At 38.9% G+C, this 20513-nt stretch overlaps 2 protein-coding genes across 3 annotated transcripts in view; one reads left to right on the forward strand and one right to left on the reverse strand.

The window, feature by feature from the left end:
- TTLL6 (tubulin tyrosine ligase like 6) overlaps window positions 1-17924 on the reverse strand; it is a 55474-nt gene extending 37550 nt beyond the window's left edge. The window contains exons 1-8 of one of the 2 annotated variants that reach the window (XM_087918230.1): window positions 17766-17924; window positions 14377-14472; window positions 12785-13012; window positions 10554-10591; window positions 9551-9669; window positions 9308-9438; window positions 8773-8929; window positions 384-527 (exon numbers count right to left, since the gene is read on the reverse strand). In XM_087918230.1, coding sequence (XP_087774356.1) covers window positions 384-527; window positions 8773-8929; window positions 9308-9438; window positions 9551-9669; window positions 10554-10591; window positions 12785-13012; window positions 14377-14462 — 903 coding nt within the window. In that variant the 5' untranslated portion in view covers window positions 14463-14472; window positions 17766-17924. Of the gene's footprint in view, window positions 1-383; window positions 528-8772; window positions 8930-9307; window positions 9439-9550; window positions 9670-10553; window positions 10595-12784; window positions 13013-14376; window positions 14473-17765 lie in introns of those variants that run through there. The other variant, XM_087918231.1, reaches the window with a different exon arrangement.
- Window positions 17925-19583: 1659 nt separating this feature from the next.
- LOC113442905 (uncharacterized) lies at window positions 19584-20513 on the forward strand. The gene has a single exon (XM_026710754.2). The coding sequence runs from the start codon at window positions 19584-19586 to the stop codon at window positions 20145-20147; it is 564 nt and encodes a 187-aa protein (XP_026566539.1). The 3' UTR covers window positions 20148-20513.

The raw sequence follows: 20513 nt of genomic DNA on the forward strand, positions 1-20513 counted from the left end.
TTCAATCATCCCACATCTGACAATTTAACAAAGGTGACACTTCCATGTTTGGATATGCCTTTACATAGCATGAACAAAAAAAAAGATAGTTTGCAGTATGTTTTTGTGTGTGAAATCAGCAGATTCAACTTTCATTCAAATTAGAGGAATATCTCATTCATATTTAAGGGGACTGTTACCAACACTTGTCAATCCACCAGTGTGATAAATATATCAGTATAATTCAGTAGTAAAGATTCCTCAGTTCTAGTGACATTTAAAAATTACTTTGGGGGAAATATTGAGAAATATCCCTCCCCAAAACAGTGGTCAGGCTCAAACTGAAATCAATTGATGTTTTAGTATCACTATTTATGTCAACAAAATACAGCCTTTTGACTCACCAAATTACTTTGTGATGGATCGGAATACATAGATGTTGCAAAACGTGCAAGTCCCTCCTCATAAACAAATACTCGTAGTGGATCACACGATGTCACCAACACATAAATCCGAAGATCAAACTTGAAACCATCAATAATAAATGGCTTGAGAAAAGAAGATTAATTTTCAAGTAAATATCTACAAATAGAGCTTCATCTAGAAAAATCACACATTGGACAATATACATATTTCTGAGTTTTTGCTAACTGCTTATAATCTAGTAAAAATCAATTCAGTCATACTTTTTGATAAATGGAGGCCAAAAAGCTCTGTACTATATGAAATAACTAAAAATACATTGTACCAATCTCATTAATGTAATGGGACTCATATAAGTATGTACTCAAAAGGACAACATATGGCCATTCTCAATGAGTTCCTAAAGTATAAAATCTCCATCTGCTAATAATGGTTAAAGTTCTTTAATTTTTTTCTAGAGGTATAGCAAAATAAATTGGGGAGGGCTGTCATTGATTCATAGATTCAGATAGGCTTTGTAAGTCATCAAGTCAAATTTCTTGAATGATGCCACATATAATCAGCTTTAAGTGCATACCCAACAGAGAGCTACCTCAACCAGTTATTTAAGAACTTGAATAGGAGTGGTCCTACATTCTTCTGAGTTAGGGAGGGCAATCCACAGCTATAATATTACATGTAGCCATTAATTTCTGCAAGATTTCATTCAACTTCTAGTATCATATAATTTCTATCCCAATAGCCTATTGCCTTGGAGAAAAAAAGAAATAACACCAGATAGAAAAAAACAGTGTGCCAGAAACAGAAATGAGTCATCAGCTATTGTTAGCTTGGGTTCCACTCACTTATTTCAATTGACTTCTAGATGCCCACAGAGATTGTTTTAACGTTCAGTTAAAACAGAAAGTTGCCCACTCTTGCTCCAGAGAAGTTGCCATGGTTGATCTGCCTTTGTCAAAACGAAATTTCTTACACTATAGTTTCATTAAAATCCATTTGTTGTAACTGAAGACCACTAAATTAAAATTTGTTTTATGGGTAACAGCAACAGATATTTGAATTGCACCTTTATGATCTCTCCAAGTATTCACTCTTCCAGGTCAAATATTCATTGCCATACCATGGTCTATGCCGTGCTCAAATCATCCTCAACAATTCCTTGCCCCATTCTGCAATTTCTTCATAAAACTTCCTCAAGTTCCAAGGGCCGTTAGTGTAAAAAAAGCTATCACCCTGGCAGGTCAAACAACCAGGCAGCTAATGAGGGTTAGATGTCAATTACAAAAAAGTTGCTCCTGCTTTCTTCATTCTGTGATCAAAGTTGTGGGGGGCAAGAGGGAAATTTTAGCCAATTCCAAATAAGCATATTCAAACCATGACTGACTTGCACCAAAAATATCAAATAATACAAATTCAACTGTGGTTATTCTAGTCTGTAATCTACTACTGTGGTACTTATACTTGATTATGAATTCAATCTAAAATCAATTTTCTAACAAGCTCTAAATTTACTTCATAATGCAGCATATTTCAATGATCTTCCAGTTAATTTAGATTGGAACTTTGTAATCAATGTCATGGCTGACTTTCTTTAGGATTTGGCTTCTCTCAACCTGTTGCCCAACCCATTCACTTTAGCTATTTTCATTCTTCATTCTAATCCCAGTAAGTTTCCCCACCTCTTCACCCACATTCCCATGATTTCTGGATGCTTTCCCACAAACAGCAGGAGGCTCTTCCCATTTCAACAGTAGATGCTTCTTTAGGAGTTCTCACACTTTAATCCATATAATTCCCGTATGGAGAAGATTTAGTGATCATCAATGGTTTTTGACACACTGATTTTATTTCTCAGAAATAGACTGCTTTTGAGTATCTATCAGTTTTGGTTAAAATGGCTAGAAAGACTCACAGCAATACAGGGAGCTGTTGGGCTCTGGGCATGGCAATGTATCTCGGAGACTGCCAATGTGAAGCGCTTCTGGGGAATCCTGGTCTGTAGCCAGACTCTCCATGCTGCCACTGAGCTGATACGCTGCTGAACAGCTGACGACCGCTCAACAGCTGACAAACCAGCATCCAGCTACCTCGTGAGGTGACAACAGCGGAAGAGAGACTCCCAGGAATAACTCGGACACTGATGACGTTGCTTAAGGAGCCAGGACATGCCTTTCTAATTGTGAAGATGCTTGCTGACAGGGGTGTGTGCAATGGGTGATAGCTGGGCCGGGGATAGACAGGGACGTTAGGTGAGGCAACGATAGGAAAGGCAGGGAATGCTAATCCACAATCAAATGCCAAAAGCAGGTAATGATTAGTGGGTGACTAGTGATTAGCATGGAGAAGAACTCAGGAGGTAGATGCATTTAGGTGGGGGAATGGCCACAGCTATAAACAGCGCTGGGAGACAGACGCTCCCAGCGCTAACCTTAATTGGCTTCATTCCATTTTTGTTGGATGGGGAGTTCATTGTTTGTGAATAAATGTTTACTCAGCTTTACCCAGTCTGAAGTCTATGAGTTGATTTGTTTTCCCTGCAAACCTGTGGACTTCCAGGAGACCGGCTGAGAGAAGATTAGCGTTGACATTTATCTTTATTGTTTGCTGTCAAGGGAAGATGCAGGATGGCGGAGGGAACAGACCTGGAGTTTGTGCCAACTGCAGAGGCAGAAGAGAAAATGGAAGAAATGGAGGGGGTGCTGGGGGATTCTAAAGCTGAAAGACCTGCACTGAATGTACTGCATCCAACAGTGAGAGGAAGTCAGTAAGGCTAAGCGAGCCATTGGAACAGGCGGAGGTTGGAATGGATGACTGGAAGTCACAACAAAGTGCTCATAGCCCTGGCTCAGCTAAGGAATGGAAGGTACAGAGATGGCTGGGGTTGGATGACAGTGGCTGGACAGTTCCTGGCAGTAACACCTTAGATATTTTAAGGGCACAATTTGGTGAGGTGTTGGTACAGGAGCCTTCTGGATGAAATATGAAGGAAGGACCAAGTTGGAGATGTAGCTATGGGTCCTCAAGTGGGTTGTTATGGAGCTCCAGACCAGTGGGATCCATAGGGCAGGATGTGAGCAGGCCCCTGGAACATCAGGACTTACAGCCTAAATGCTTCTATGACACTGTCACAGCACTGCCCGGCCAAACAGGTTTTCCCGGGAGATGAATATCTGATTCTGGGAGTATGCAAGAGTGGAGCCGTATGGAAGAGTGCAGGATCCCAACAAGCTCTAGAGCAGGGGTAGTCAACCTTTTTATACCTACCACCCACTTTTGTATCTTTGTTAGTAGTAAAATTTTCTCTAACTGCCCACCAGTTCCACAGTAATGGTGATTTATAAAATAGGGGACAAAACCCCTGCCACCCATGAAAGCTGGAATGCCCACTATTGGGTGGTAGGGACCAGGTTGACTACCACTGCTCTAGAGTGTGCCGCAGGAACTCCAGTGCCTGGGCTGTTGTGGGGTCCACCACAAGGTAGACCCCCACCATTACAAGCTATCTTTGATGGGAATTCCAACTGTATGGCAGTCTTTCTTGGACAGGTTATTAACCACCTAGATCTGTATGGGAAATTCTATCTATCCCATTGGGCTATGGTGGTTGCCATAACGGGGGTATTAACAGATGAGGCCAGAGAATGGGCTGCTGGTCCCATAGGGTATGCTCAGCAGAATTGGCTGATGTGGGCCTCTTTCTGGACGCTCTGTAACATCGCTTCAAAGATAGTCCACAAGCCCAACAGGTGGAAGATGATTTACTAGCGCGACAACAATGCGGACGGCCAGTGAAGGAATATGTGCAAGAGTTCAGAAGGGTAGCTGGCAGGCACTATGCTTATCCATAAAGGATGTTGGTCCATTTGTTCAGGGAGGGATTAGACCGGGAGTTGGGCCAAGTGTATTTATACCGGGGTCTGCCATCAAAGTTGCAGGAGTGGTACCATGCAGCCATTGAATTGGACTCCAGATTATGTCAATTGAAAGTGTGGAGTGATGTGGGAAACGGAGTTCATAGAGGACTACCCAGTAGGCCAAACCTGCCTAGGTGTTCTCTCAGCCAAACCCAACAGGGGAGGGGGCTGTTTAAATGTTACCGGTGTGATCAACCTGGACATAGGGCAGCAGAGTGCCTGCTACCTCCTTTGTGTATGTCAAGACAACAACCACAACTGGGTCTTGGGAGTGTGAGGGCCAGTGATCATTCTTGACAGCCTCCCAAATGCTCCAGAGCGGTGGGTTAATCAGACGCCAATACTGAGTTTGAATGGGCGGCAGATGAGATGGCAACTGCCAAGAAATCACCTCAAATTGGATATGAAATGGATGAGGGTAGTACAGATGACCTAATGGTAAGTAGCCCCATTCACCCTTTTGTTATACCAATCACAATTACAAACATTGCAACGAATCAAAGGTTGGGCCTTGGTGCGTTGGTTGACTTGGGGTGTGCATGGTGCTCAATAACCCACACAGAAAGTGCAGAAAGTGGGATTACAGCTATTACACCTACCTACTCCCATAAACTTGACTCAGGTGGATGGGTCCATGCTGGGTGGGGCACCAGTGATACACCAAACCAAGCCCATGCGTATGGATATGGGAATCACTGAGAGCGGATTTCTTTTGTGGTTGTGGACCATATGACAGAGGCTATACTTCTTGGACTCACATGGCTGGATAAATGGGGCCCAACTATTTGATGGGAAGGGGGTTTCAGGAAGATACGGTTGGCAGTAGGACTTGATCCCCCAAAGGAAGATATAGCTGATGCCATATCAGCCACCGCAGTACACAGCTTATTGGCTGATAGTCCCACTGATTTTAGCCCCACTTATCCTACGATATACAATAATTTAGCTGACATTTTTAATGAGACTGGTAGCAACCAGTTACTATCTCATAGGCCTACTGACTGCGCAATCGAATTAATCCCAGGGATTAAACTACCTAAACACTGCATGTACTCAATGACTCCACCGTAGATGGAAGAAATGTACAAGTATATAGATTAAAAACTTAGTGAGGGGCTTTATCAAACCAGGACGTGCGCATATAGTGGCTCCGGTCTTGTTTAGAGAAAAAGAGGATGGTGGGTTAAGGCTGTATAAAATATGGATTTTAGGGGTCTCAACACTGTATGTAAGGAGCCACTGTATCCACTACCACTCATCAAGGATTTGTTAGCTACTTTAGCAAAAGGTCGAATCTTCAGGAAGCTAGGCCTACATGCATCATATTATATGATACAGATAAGGGCTGGTGAAAAAAGGAAAATGACATTCAACTGTCTGCTAGGGAACTACCAATTTAGAATTATGCTCTTTGGGTTGCAGGGAGCCCCAGCAGTTTTTATGCAGCTCATAAACGAGGTTCTGCATGAGCATTTGTATAGGGATGCATTGGTGTACCTTGATGACATACTGATATATTCAGATACAATGGAGCATCATGTACAATTGGTGAAACAAGTCCTTAAAAAGTTATTAGCAGCTCAGTTATTTGTAAAACTTACAAAATGCGAATTTGATCGCACCCAATTGGACTATTTGCAGTATCAAATCTCAGCTGAGGGCATAGAGATGGATCCTAGTAAAATACAAGCTGTATTGGATTGGCGAGCTCCTACTACTCACAAACAATTGCAGAGCTTCCTGGGTTTTGCCAACTTTTCTAGACAGTTCATACCCTCATTTGCTACTATTGTGCTGCCGTTAACTGACTTGTTAAAAACAAAACAAATACAAGCAACAAAACCCAGGCCCGGACAGTCCATGACATGGTCAGATAGGTGTCAATGTGCGTTCCAATCCCTAAAACAGAAGTTCACTGAAAAGTCAGTATTGAAACACCCAAATCCGGAATTCCCATTCGTGATTCAGGAGGATGCTAGTGACTTAGCGGTAGGCGCTGAGCTTTTACAGAAAAACCAAAATGGAATATTACAACCGTGTGTCTATACCTCGAGGAAACCAAGTCCAACTGAGAAGGATTGGGCTATCTAGGAAAAGGAAGCCTTTGCAGTACTTTGCAGGCTTTGTTAACATGGAGGCATTTTCTGGAGGGAGCCCAACAACTGTTTGAAGTATGTACGGACCATAAAAACCTAGAGGCCCTTCAGACACCAAGGAAATTATTGCCTAAACAAGTGCATTTGGCATATTTCCAACAGTTCAATTTTGTCCTAAAATATGTACCAGCAGGAAATAACTTGTTAGCAGGCGCATTATCGTGTCTACCTCAATATGAGTGCCAAAGAGATGTGGTAATACAACCAATTATTCAAGGACGAGAGACCTTACACTCCTTACGAATTAAACTGATTTCGATCGACTTACCAACTATCATCAAAGATGACCCATGGTTGATAGTGAACCATATCCACTGTGACATCCAGGATGGCATAGCATGCCAAGGAAGAAAGCTTTATATACCTGAAACTTTGAGGGATATCATATTGCAACGGTGCCAGGATTTTAAATAGGCTGGACATTATGGTTTTTTGAAGGCATTACATCTGGCTAAAAGACAATTCTGGTGACCTTCAATGAGATCAGATATAGAACGTAACATGAAGAGCTGTCCGATCTGTGCTACCACCAAGTCTCACCCTGGAAAACTGTTGGGATTGCTACAAATGGCCTCCAGTCCCAACAGACCATGGCAGGATATAGCCATGGACTTCATAGTAGAACTACTAAACAGCCATGGATATACCGTCATTTGGATGGTAATAGATTTATTTTCAAAACAGATGCATTTTATATCCTGTGCTTGTCTGCCATCTGCTCGTAAATTGGCTAATCTCTTTATTAAACATATTTACAGATTACATGGAGTGCCAAGGCAGATAATATCAAACCGAGGAGTGAAATTTACTGCCCAGTTCTGGTGTGAATTTGTGCGTTTGATAGGGTCATCACAGGGACTGAGTTCTGCTTATCATCCAAGCACAAATGGCGCTGCTGAATGAACGAATGCAGCTATAGAACAGTACCTATGCTGCTACATTTCCTATCAGCAAACTGACTGGTCCGAGGTACTACCGTTTGCTGAGGTAGCGTATAACAATATGGTACATAGCAGCACAGGACATACCCCATTTTTACTGTACATGGAGTAGTTTGTGCCCATTCCTGAATGGCCACAGGGAACACAAGAACCCACAACAGCTACTATATGATCTGGAAAAATAAAGGAGACTTGGAGGACAGTACACCAAGCATTACATGATGCTTTTACTGCATATAAAAAGCAAGACGATACAAAAAGGACTGATCATAAAGTCTTCAACATCAGGGAACCTGTATACCTGTCTATTAAGTACTTAAACCTAGGACTGCTCTGTAGGAAATTAGGTCCGAAATACGTCAGACTGTTTCCCATAGTTTGGATAATCAATCCTGTCACCGTACAACTAAAGCTACCATCATGGTTCAGGCGGGTGCACTCCGTTTTCCATATTAGTCTTCTCAAACCAGCTAACATAGAGAGAAGTCAGTCTCAATCACCACCTGGCCCCTTAAGGGATGACCATTATGAAATAGGAGAAATCCTGGATTCCCGTAGGCGTAGAGGAACTTTGCAATATCTGATTAGGTGGAAAGGATATCCAATCGCAGATGCTTAATGGGTTGCCCACACAGATGTGAACGCTCCACGGCTATGCTGTCAATTCCACCTGAAACATCCTACAAGGGCAGGGGGCAATACAGTTCCTGTTAAGGCTGTGAACTCAAATATTCGTTCTCATTTTGCAGGTGGATCTCTGGTAGAGGGGGCAGCCTGTCGGGCTCTGGGCATGGCGACATACCTCAGAGCCCGCCAATGCATAGCACTTCTGGGGGAATCCCAGTCTGTAGACAGACAACATCCGGCTAGCTAGCGCAACAACAACAGCGGAGGAGAGACTCCCAAGAATAACCCAGACACTAATGACATCACCAAGGAGCTGGGACATAACCTTTCCAATTGTGAAGATGGTTGCTGACTGGAGTGTGTGTGTAATGGGTGATAGCTGGGCTGGGGATAGACAGGTATGTTAGGCGAGGCAGTGAATGCTAATCCATGATCAAATGCCAGAAGCAGGGAATGATTAGTGGGGGAGTGATTAGCATGGAGTGGAACTCAGGAGGTAGATATATTTAGGTGGGGGCATGGCACAGCTATAAACAGCGCTGGGAGGCAGATGCTCCCAGCGCTAACCTTAATTGGCTTCATTCCATTCTTGTCAGATGCGGAATTCGTTGTTTATGAATAAACCTTTATTTAGCTTTACCCAGTCTGAAGTCTATGAGCTGGTTGTTTTCCCTGCAAATCTGCGGACTTCCAGGAGACCGGCTGAGACCTGTTTCAATACAAGAGGATCACCTTTGAGATATAGAGCTGGCAGATCAAATCCTCCCCAGGTTTGATATCTCTTACAGTTTTTGTGATGAAAATGCCTTTGCCTTGACAACCAGAGTCTGGTTTACAGATGTAAGTTTTATGTTTTTTTGATCTCCCAAAGGCCTGCAATTCACCATAGCTGAGATCAATGAAAAGGAAAAACATGTTATTTAAAAAATATACAGTAGCCCAAGAACATTCCAAACTGCTAGCCCTAAAACTGTTAGACATCTTGGTAGGAAATTATGGGAACTGAAATCCAGAATGGGATAATATTCAATTAGGAAGGCTTTTTCTCAAAGTCACACCCATGGGGAGGGGAGAGATGGAATCTTCAGTAATAATTAGGGCTCATAGTAGAGTGGTTTGAATTCTAAAAGAGACTTCTATACTTTTTAATAAAACATTTAGGCCAAATTTATTTGCATATGTCCATGTTCATGTCCTAAACTTTTATGATGAAAAAGAGAAACTAAATAAGAAAAAAATATGGGAGGTAAATTTTATAAAGACTCACTCAGCAGGGAGACACCAAGTCTTGGGAAAGAAGTTGAATTCTTTGGGGAAAAGCTTTAACATTCTGCTCATATTTCTGGCTAGAAGGTCCTTCCTACAGATTTCTGTCATTCCAGGGAAATGATTTATTTTCTAAAAACGGGATCAAAGGTAAATAATCAGTACAATTCAAACTTTCACATCTTTTTTTACAAATAAAAACACAGATCGTTTAGCTCCATCTCAGGGTGATAGTAATAAATACCTGATAACTTTTCATCTCCATCACCCGCTCCAGAGAGACAGAATAATCTGTCCAATACAAGGTCCAGTCATCCATCTCAATTGCTTCCCGAAGTCCACACATTTTGGCAGCCCGACGTACTGTGTGATAGGAAGAGACAGAATCACATCAGTTTATATCGAAATATTAGGGAAAAGAAATGGAAGAACAAGTTCTATTCAGAGGGTACATCGTAACTTAAGTACAATAACTAAACTATGTATTTTAATTTCATGGAAAAATATACCATATTATTATTGGTTTAATATGAACTTGTGCCAACTCCAGTTGGTGAACTTGTGTGAATTCCTCCACACACTTATCTTTAAAATGCTAGTCTTACATTGGACAATATGAGACAGCTTCAGAAAACACATAAATTTAGGAACTATAAGAAAGAAAGAAAATGAGGTGAATGTGTGGAAACTGAAGATGAATGTTAGATTCCAAACAATACTTTCAATTGTTAAGTATAAATATATTTTTAAATTTTTCAAACAAAAGCTAGAACAAACCTCAGAATTTCATTAATTTGGAAGCTGCTTTTTAATAAAAATTGTGGGCTTTTTCCTCACTGAACCAACTGAGAAATATATTCAGCCTCATAATTATAGATTATACCGTGTTTCTCATATAATAAAGCTGGGTCTTATTTTTTTTTGAGCCCCGAAAAAATGGCTAGGCCATCTTTTCGGGGGTGACTTAATTCCCCCCCTTGCATCTTCGGGCGGGCGGCGATGGCTTGGATGTTGACCTCGGCATTGGTGGGGCACTTCGTATCGGGGTCAACGCAGGCAGCACCATATCCGGGTGTGCAATGAAAGTACTTCCTAATGGCAAGCCCCCCACACCATTCCCCCCATTTCGCATGTTTTAATATAGGCCTTAATTTGGGGGGAGGGGCTTAATTTCATTTCATGCCTATAAAACATGCTGGGACTTCCTACTGGGGGAGGCCATATTGTTGGAGAAACAGGGTACTTACCACTCTCATATTTACAGTTGGTCAGATTTATCACTGGTCATCTGGAAAACATAAAAAGAAGAAGAAAGACAGAGGCAGACAGGCAAAACCAATGCACAACTTACTATAAAGTATTTAAGAACCTTCTGGTTCCTGAATCTCAAATCCCAAAGGTTCTTTTCAAAAGGCAACTGGACTTTCTTGGATTTTTCCTTGAAAACATTTCACTTCTCATCCAAGAAGCTTCTTCAGTTCTGACTGAATGGTGAAGAATAGACCTGGATGATTGAGAGTCTCCATAAACACTGTGGATCAAGTATTATTGTGGAAAACTAAGTGAACTAAGAAAACTAAGCTCAGTGAAATCCCATTTTGGTTAAGGGTTTACTGGATTTCAACTTACCGTATTTTTCAGTGTGTAAGATGCACTTCCCCCTCCAAAAAATGGATGGAAATGTCTGTGCGTGTAATACAGTGAATGTTGCCAAAGCCCCTTCACCCTCTGCCTCCCAGAAATTTGCCTCCTTTCAGAAAACAGCCTGATCAGCTTCAGCACAGCCTGATAGCACAAGCAACTGATTGTCAGTTGGATTGGCTTCCCTTGACCAGCTGTTTCAGGCTGCAGGGATTGCCATTACCTACTGCTGCCTCCGTGCACCCTCTTTTCAGCCTCCGTATGCGGGAATCGGAATGGGCCGAAAATGGGGAATGAGGAGGCAGCAATAGACAATGGCAATTCCTGCAGCCTGAAACAGCTGATAGTTTTCCTCCCCAAAAGCTAAGTGTGCCTTATACTACGGAACATCCTATAGTCCGAAAAATACGGTATAATGCAAAATGATTACCAAATCAGTTTTAAGTACCACCTAATTTATGAATAATTAAGCTTTTTAAAATTGTACTTAGAAGAGGACTATGAATATAAAGATGAGGAATATAAAGATTAGATAGAATATTTGTAGGAGGGAACCAACAGGGAGATATGAGAATTACAATAAACTGTAGTCTGAATTTGTTCTGATTCTTTAGCAGAAATGTATCATTTAAACCTGAATCAAAATATGTCATAAGTAGAATTTGGAAGAAATAACCAAAATTCCATTTGGCAACACAAATCAAACATTAAATCAGTATCTGAATATGGATCCTGCCATGTTTTATGCAAATATAAATATTTTATTTTCACTTTATGTCGTATGGTACTCCAGGAAAGGCCTCACAAATCTGTGGTATTTTAGTAAGTGTAGCATTTTCAGGAGGTTTAAAACCAAAATAATTAATTAAATGTTTTCAAGACTGAGAACGGTGGTCTTGCTCTTAAAAACGATTCAGTCTTTTGTCCTATGATTCTGCATTCTTGCACAAATAGAGCATCACTTGGTTCCCTTACCATCCATAGTATTTAACTTTCAAATGAGTGTGCTTGTGAATCCGCAAGAGGAATAATGAGTGTCAGAGTCTCATAGCTTTGAATGAGGGGTCAGACTATAAACAATATGCTTCACTGGACAGAAAGACATAAAAACTTGCCTGGCCTGAAAAGGTATGCAGCAGGATTGCCAACTGTCACTCCCCGGCAGAACAGAAATGCTGTCTTACATACAGAATAGCCTATATTTGTTATACTTATAAAAATGCTGAAAAAAGCTGAATTGTTATTATGCTATACCAAAGGCTCAAGAATCAAAAGTAGGTATTAGATCATAGTGACAGGAGAAGTTATAGTATTCATATTCTGCTTATAACCTAGCTGAAGGTTTGTCCAGGTAGGCATTTTGTCTGAACCTGCCCAGCTCTACTTAGGTTAAATTCTTAAGTTCAATTGCCAAGAATCTCACAGGGAAGTCCTGTAAAGATAATGATTCAATTCATACATGGTATTATGTATGTTCAACTGAGGTTTGTTCAATAAAGGAAAATTCATCATACTAAGTCAAAACCAAACAGGTCACACATTCCGTTAACATATGAACAAGCAGCTTTCTTTCATCCTGTTTATTTTAGAGCAAAAATGAAAAAAGGGGGGAATTTAGAATATATTGAGATATATCATTTGGAAACATTGAGAGACATTGGAGATTGAAAAGAAGATTATAATGATTTATTTATGTATCAAATGTAGTAATTGCCTACCTTACAGAGCAAAATATAATTTATTTAGTTCAACAATTTTGTCTCTCAATGCTTACTATTTTTCTTCCCTTTTAGTAAATAAAACCAGACTTTATTAGCTTTCAGTGGTTATTTCTAACCTCTTTTTCCTTCTTTTTTTCTTGACAATAGCATTGGAACAGGAATCTTTTTTGCTGTTCTCTTCACACATCACTGTTTCCTGGTCAGCGGCATCCAGTACACTTTCCTCCATTTCCAGTTCACCTGGAAAGATGTCAAGTTCAGACACATCCTTCTCACCCAACTCTTCGAACTCTTGTTTCTCTTTGTGAAATACATATTTTTGCGTCTCATCTGCTATCCCCATTCTGTCAGAAAAAGAAAGCAAATTTCATCTATAATTTGTGAATATTAATATACACCAATCTGTGAGTCTGATCATTTATTTACTAAATAACTTAGAAAAGGAAATAACCTGCACTGCCTCTTTGCTAGTTATTAATTAGATCAATTTCTCCAAGTATATTATTGTTAGAAGGATTGTCACCTCTACTAAAGGAAAAAACACTCTTTGATTTTCAATCTTTTTATTCTATTATTCAACCTCTGTTTATTATGAATTTAACCCATTGTGTACATCCAAGTTTTAAGTATCTATTTCAATACAGCTTCTTTTGCAGCTTACCCCTCTTTAAATTTTGGAATACAATGCTATGCCACAAAATAACATCCTCCTTTATTGAATACCACCTCACTGCTAATATCCGATAAGCAGAATAAGAGAACCTTATTTGAAACTAGAATCTAAAAGGCTCAGGCTTTAAGTAAGTATGCAGAATTCAAGGGACAGTAACAAGAAATCTATATATAAGGTGTCTGTATTTCCACAAAGAGGTTAACATCTATTAAAGCCCATCAGATATATTATATCATGCTGCATGTTAGACCCTTTTGAATAAAAAGAATAGGATGCAAGTTAATCAGTACTAACTTTCTAATAAATATTTGAGTAATAAAATTACTGGAAAAAACCCAGAGAGAAATAAATATAATAAATATATGTACGTACAATATCACCTTATCTATTGACAAACGGTATTATTATGCATACACAGATATTTCAAATTACTTTTATGTAGGAACAATGGGATTTGCTTTAAATGAGAAATCAATACTTATTTAACTGCATATTAAAACCCTGTGTCTTCCAGGGGAATTTCCAGATTAGACTATTGTTGTGTAATCCTTCTGACTCTTTATAGGTTTTTCCACATCTGAAAACATTCCAGAAAATATTCTTAGGTATTCATATTTAGAATGACAAAATCACAGTGCACTCTTTTATATTTCCACTCAGAAGAATAACCTCCTGGACTCAGCTAAAATTTACTTCTACGTAGTCAAAAGCAGAATGGAATCCAAGGCATAATTAACTGAAAGCAAATGCCAGTGAAATCAGGACAACTTTGAGAAGGCATTTAGAAAAGTTAGCAAAAAATGTATATATGTCTGCATGTATATCTTATTGTATATAGTAAGTGTATTGTTTAAGAATAACTGAAATGGTTCACTAATTCAGATTTCCAAAACCTAAAAATCCAATTTAAAAAAGTGCTGACATTTTAATACCTAATAATGTACAATTCTATTTATTTTTAAAAAGAGAAAAATACTTTGTACTTAGTTCTGGGACTTTAATTGTTAATTGATTGTTATATTTATTAAAACTAACCTGATTCTCTGGCTCCAGTCCTTAGAATGATTTTTAGACTCTTCCCAGATCTGTTCATAATGGAAGGAGTATGTTGCGCTTGTCATCTTGATGTCTCTAAGCAGAATAAAAATTAAACGCAGTGCAGGGCAATGCAGTGCAATGAAATCTGATAAGATGGCAAACTAGACTTTAAATACTTGATATGTTTAACTGTAGATTATAATCACAGCAGTCTTGAATAAATCAGAAGTTACTTCAGAATAATCATCAGTATGGTCTGTTATGGCAATGAATCAGTTTTTCCGTCGCTAGGTAATGGCTTGTTTGTTTCATTCACAGTTGACTGAGCATGTCTTTCTATATATATATGTACACAATTGCAAATAATATAAGTGTGGAGTTTTTTTAAACCCTAACTCTCAAAGTATATTATTCCTTAGTAGAAATATGTTTTTAATTTAAAAATTAGGTGTATTCATCATTTTTTGTAATGGGGTTTCTACAAAAGGTGCTATATTATAAAAATAAATTCATGAAACAGTTAAAATAACAACAAAAAATTCTACACATTCAATATTCACTAATTCTGCTATACAATATAACTCAAAACATGGCATTCAATAAATTTTCTTTTTTAAAATAGTGATTTTGCTTCTCATTTTCACATCATATATATGGCAATAACAACTTACAAAAAAGCACAATGGGATTTTGGATTATTTAACTTTTTTTCTCTCTCTCTCATATATTGTGCCATTTCCTGGTAGTTTCCATTAAGCTGACTACACACGGGCCAATAAAAATTATTTTGGATAATGGCTGTAACCAAATTTACACCGACCCATTAAAGGCATAACATAGCATACTGAAAATTTCAGTAGCAGAGCTCAGCTATGATGGAGTGCATATAAGAAACTCTCATCTACAAAACAAATATAGGTTTTTGAGAAAGCTGTGGGATTTAAGCTGGAGAGCCCTACAATAGATGAATTACCTGGTCAAGTGCCAGTTAATTTTTACTTGTGGATGGCTTCTAACAAGATCAGGATAGAGTAAATGTGACTCTCCTAGTATTGCTTGCCCACTTTGCAGCCATTGATATCATTAGATCTGCTAATGTAAATTCTTCTGGTATCTCTTTTCTCAGAATATGTCTCTTCAGAGCTTTCCCAGAAAAAGAGTGCTGTCCCGAGCTGCATATGGGAAGAAGGAAGTGGTTCAGCCTAGAATCTTTCAGGAAGTATCTAATAGCTTAGATTAGAACGTTGTAGCTTAAGTGGGGCAAGATTCTACTAAGTGTAAGCAAATAAAGTATTGGACTCAGATCTCACTTGTCTAGTCCCTGGGCTTGAGTCTAACACCAGTCTTCCCTCTTGCAGCTGCAGGTGCACATTCCATAAACAGAATATCATCAACTGTTTCCTGACCTCGTCTTTATAACAACATTCTCCAACTTTTAGAACACGTAGAAATAGGGAGGAACCTTTCAAATTTCTTGGAGAATGTTGTTATAAAGAAGAGGTCAGGAAACAGTTGAGGATATTCTGTTTATGGAATGTGCACCTGCAGCTGCAAGAGGGAAGACTGGTGTTAGACTCAAGCCCAGGGACTAGACAAGTGAGATCTGAGTCCAATACTTTATTTGCTTACACTTAGTAGAATCTTGCCCCACTTAAGCTACAACGTTCTAATCTAAGCTATTTGTACAATGTAACTGATGTTCTGTGTGTGTATGTATACACTATGTGTGTGAGTGTGATATATGTGTGTGTTTCTCTGTTTATGTGATGTTGATTTTCATGTAATATTTTTAAATATTATTCAGAAAGGCATGCAGCTGGACAAATAGTATATGAGCCTAGTAGATACATACATTCTATTCCTTTAACAAAATAAGCCAAAGTTGTCCATGCACAAGTTTTAAATTGAAGTATGCCTGTTGTATAAAATCTGATATTTAATGTCACTATTTTAATGAAATAAATTTGTCACATTGATTTGGGAAATAATAAAAGGGTTTAATATCTTTCATGAGGTAGTTGCCAAAAAACCCGGTGAAACCTAAAATGGTTTCCCCAGCTACTTTATATTTATAGATTTCCCAAAATATTTCCAGAACTTAAAGTAATTATTTAAAATATAGTTAACTATAGTTACCGTACAATTAAATAAATTATTTCATGACAGCAAGCAACAATGGTAATAATGTTGCTTCTGGATAAAGCAGTAATCACATCAGCCATCTCTTTTTTTTGTTACTGTGGCTAATGAGTTTTTCTTACGTCCTGCTTTTCAAAAAAAGGAAGAGTCACTGTAATTAATTGAGCTTAAGAAAATTGATGCTGAATGTGATTTAGGAAATTAAAAAGAATATTTTAAAAGGTTATGAAACTATCTTTGGAAAAGAGAATATGAGCTGGTAATATGAACAGAATAAATAAGGGGAAATTTAATCCAGATTGCTAAGGAGCTTTGAAGAGCAGTGCCTACACAATAAGCTTTGATTAAATGTATATTAATCTAATTCCCAGAATTTGCATAATGTATCAAATCATAAACCAACCATGTGAGGAGGCTCTCTGTAGGATAGGTTAAAATGTGGTTTGCAAAGTTACAAAACTCAGTGTGAGCCTGCTGTTGGGAAAGAATACCATTTCATTTTAAGTAAAAAGAAATATGTGAATTAGGGACAGAAACGGCGACATGTATGTGGAAAGCCGTTTGAAGGGAATGTGCCTTATTTTAAGAGGCCAAACAAAGACCAAACTTTTTTGGTAGGCAGTACAGAGTAACAATGCAGAATCCGTTGCTTTCGGGATTGAAGAGTGGAAATGGAGAAGAAAAGGGGGAAGGCTTCCCCTCTTTTTCTTCTCCATTTCCACTCTTCATGCCTCTATTCCCCTGCATTCTGGGATGGGAGAGACCCCCGTTCTTTCATAACTTCCTGTCAGCTTTGGCTAAAAATTGCATTGTCTGAAAAGAGTGAGCATTTCTGTTGTCCGAGACCAGCCGGGGGGAGTGAGGGAGGGGATTGTTTATTACCCCTTGGAGAGCGTGAGAAAAGAATGAACTCACTGCTGAGTACATATACACACTACGGATTTCTTATTTAGCACTTCGCGAATGCATATTTGACGTTCATTGCAACCTACGCCAGGGTCTATGAGAGTAAACAATGCACCCAACGTCCATAAACTGCACGCCCCCCCCCGCCGCCAAAATCAGGTCTTTCGGTGGGTTGGGGGGAGGGGTAGACGGAATGCAAAGGGTCTGGTTCTGTAAAGGGGGCGTGGCCCCCAGACCCACTTTTGTATCACCCTATTTCTATGCGTCCCTCTTTCACCTGCCTTTCCCGCGTCTCAACCCAATTTGTACCGATCCCAGCCGTAAGCAATCGAATTTATTACTTGTCTACTGCAAGTCAATCGGAAGATTAACTGAATCCGAGACCCGAAAAACTCCTTCTGCTTAAATTCATCTGAAAGGAACAAAGCATCCCGCTTTCTCATTGGTCCAAATTAAATCCCGGGATGCCTTTCTTTCTTTGTTTTAATTAGGATGACATCAAAGAGGAAATGCGGACATGGAGAGAAAGGCTGGAGCAGAAATGGTTGCCAAGGAGAAGATTCGAACAGCAGCCGGGAATACAAATCCCGAGAGCAAACGCGGAGGCTGCGCGCGCATTCTATTTCTTTTCTTTTTTTCCCCCTCTTTCCCATCGTTCCCCTAAAGATTCAAACGCCTGATCCCAATTCCACACATGCGTACTTGTGATTCCAATCGAATGTTCTCACGTGTTTTCTCCCGTACATTCTCCCGGTGCAGAAAATTAGCGCGATTTGAGCAGTTGCTTTCTCCTTTCCGTTTATCTAATCACAGTTGGAAATGTAACCAATCATGGCTTCTAGAGAACTGGCTAATTTGAATATTTGTAAATTCTCAACTTTTTCGAGCGCCCGAACACAATGAATTATGATTTACTGTTGCCATAGATTGGTGTATATATAGTCATTTTATAGGAGCTATCATGACCTTATGATTCTTCGATAGTTGAATATGGCATTTCTGCTCCTTTTCTTAAATAATGTTACTTTTGCTTAATAGTCGGATATTTAAACCCTTTATGGGCTAGGAACACGCACTCAGTAATATTTTTCTCACCCATGGTACACATAGCAGGAATGCTAAATACTCTTATGCATGAAAAATGAACAATCGAATATTTATTAACATCAGACCAATTATTTCTAAAGATACACATAATTGGGAGATGTCAAGAATCAGCATTATGATTTAAATGCCTTGAATAAATGTTCCTGTTTTCACTTGTTCTCTGCTTATTTTGCCATTTGTTTTTTTTTAAAAATAAAGCTTGACACTATAATACTTAAAATCAAATTGTAATGCATTGTTGAATCAACTTCACAGACATTTCTATGTATTTTTAAAAAGTCTTACCTTTCAAAATGAAGCAGGCAGTGTCTGACATTTTAAAATCTTATTAGTTTTTTTAAAAATAGTTTTTAAAAAGATTGTACTTTATAAACTTAATTGGAAGTAAATCTTGTTGAAATTCAGATTAATTCTAAACAGGAATATTTTACTATTGATACGGCATAATTAAGATATAGCACAATTCAAATTTATTCTAAAATATCTACATTTCTATATCATTTTTCTATCTGTATAGATACAATATTGTATCAGTTTCCTAATGCTGCTCCTTGTTTAACCAACTCATTCACATGCAGTAGATAACTATGATACTGATCTTTAGAGAACTACGTTTGCAAGTGTATAAAAAAAAAAATAGGAAGAAAAAGAAACCTCACCAAATGGAACTCCCACTTGTCAGATAGCAATAATACGCCATAAAATCTCTCTCTGTACATATGGGTACATATACTCTAATGGAAAGTTATGAAAAGTATCAAATTGCCCAATCATTTTCTGAATATGTGTTAATAATCACAATGAAGCAGTTTTGTTAATACAGTCTAAGCAGCAGTTCATGATGTCATTATAACATGGCTACTTTAACTACCAACAATTGTGTCAAATAGGTACTTTTCAAAACTTCCAGCATGTCAGCTTCCAACAAGCTAGTATTGTAATAGGAATTTTCACACTCCCCCTAGCGTGCAGCCAATGAAATGAAGGCTAGCTGAATATAAGATTGCAAACCTTTCCCCTCTGTTTCATACCTTGCTTATGCTAAACTAGCCATGGGGCTTTTATTCAGCCGAATTTACGATTCTGTCTACGGGGTGGAGGCTCGTATTCTCCTTCTGGGCCTGGATGCTGCTGGAAAAACAACCCTCCTCTACAAGCTGAAGTCGAATGAAGAAACTTCAACCATCCCCACTATGGGCTTCAATGTGGAGACAGTTCAGAGCTTCAACGAGGTCACTTTCACTATGTGGGATATTGGAGGGCAAGAGCATATCAGAGCCCTATGGAAACATTACCATACCAATACAGATGGGCTGATATTCCTTGTGGACAGTATGGACTATCATCGTTTTGAAGAAGCCAGGTTGGAGTTGGAGTCACTATTGGAGGCTGACGATTTGCGAGGGGTGCCTTTGATGCTGCTAGCCAACAAACAAGATTTGCCTGAAGCACGACCTTCCATGGAAGTGGCAGAAAGGATGGGAGTGGATAAAATAACTGGACGCAAATGGCGTATACATGGTTGTTCTGCTGTAAGTGGTGCAGGGATCCCTGAGGCTATGGAAAAGCTATCTGAAATGGTGAAGGAATATCGCAAATCTAAGAGGTCCATGTGAATTCAACATATGAAGAACACAAGGCTTTCTGTTTAACTTTTTTCTATTTGCAGCAGAGACTTGCGAAAAGCCTCTTGAATCCCATTTAATCCTGATTCTCTTCATGGGCCATATGAAAAAAACATTCTTTAACATTGGGACTACTCTTCAAATATAGAATACATTATAAAGCTCTGTTGGACTAAATATCAGTTGTTCTTGGACTTTTTAAAAATGCAGTTTATCATCTTCATCCTCAAAGTGAACCAAGTTGAGAATTCAAAGACTTTAATAAATAAGACTCTAGTATCAACATTGGAGTTCTTTTTAGAAGAGGCCAAGTTTATATTTTGAATCAGTAACATGTTAATTCTTCTGCTGCATTGT

Source organism: Pseudonaja textilis, chromosome Z (genome assembly GCF_049901715.1).
Source record: "Pseudonaja textilis isolate UNSWEBS1 chromosome Z, rPseTex1.2, whole genome shotgun sequence".
NCBI classification, from domain to species: Eukaryota; Metazoa; Chordata; class Lepidosauria; order Squamata; family Elapidae; genus Pseudonaja; species Pseudonaja textilis.

Coding starts and splice junctions, on each gene's coding strand:
- LOC113442905 (XM_026710754.2), top strand. CDS start 19,584: ATGGGGCTTTTATTCAGCCGAATTTACGATTCTGTCTACGGGGTGGAG.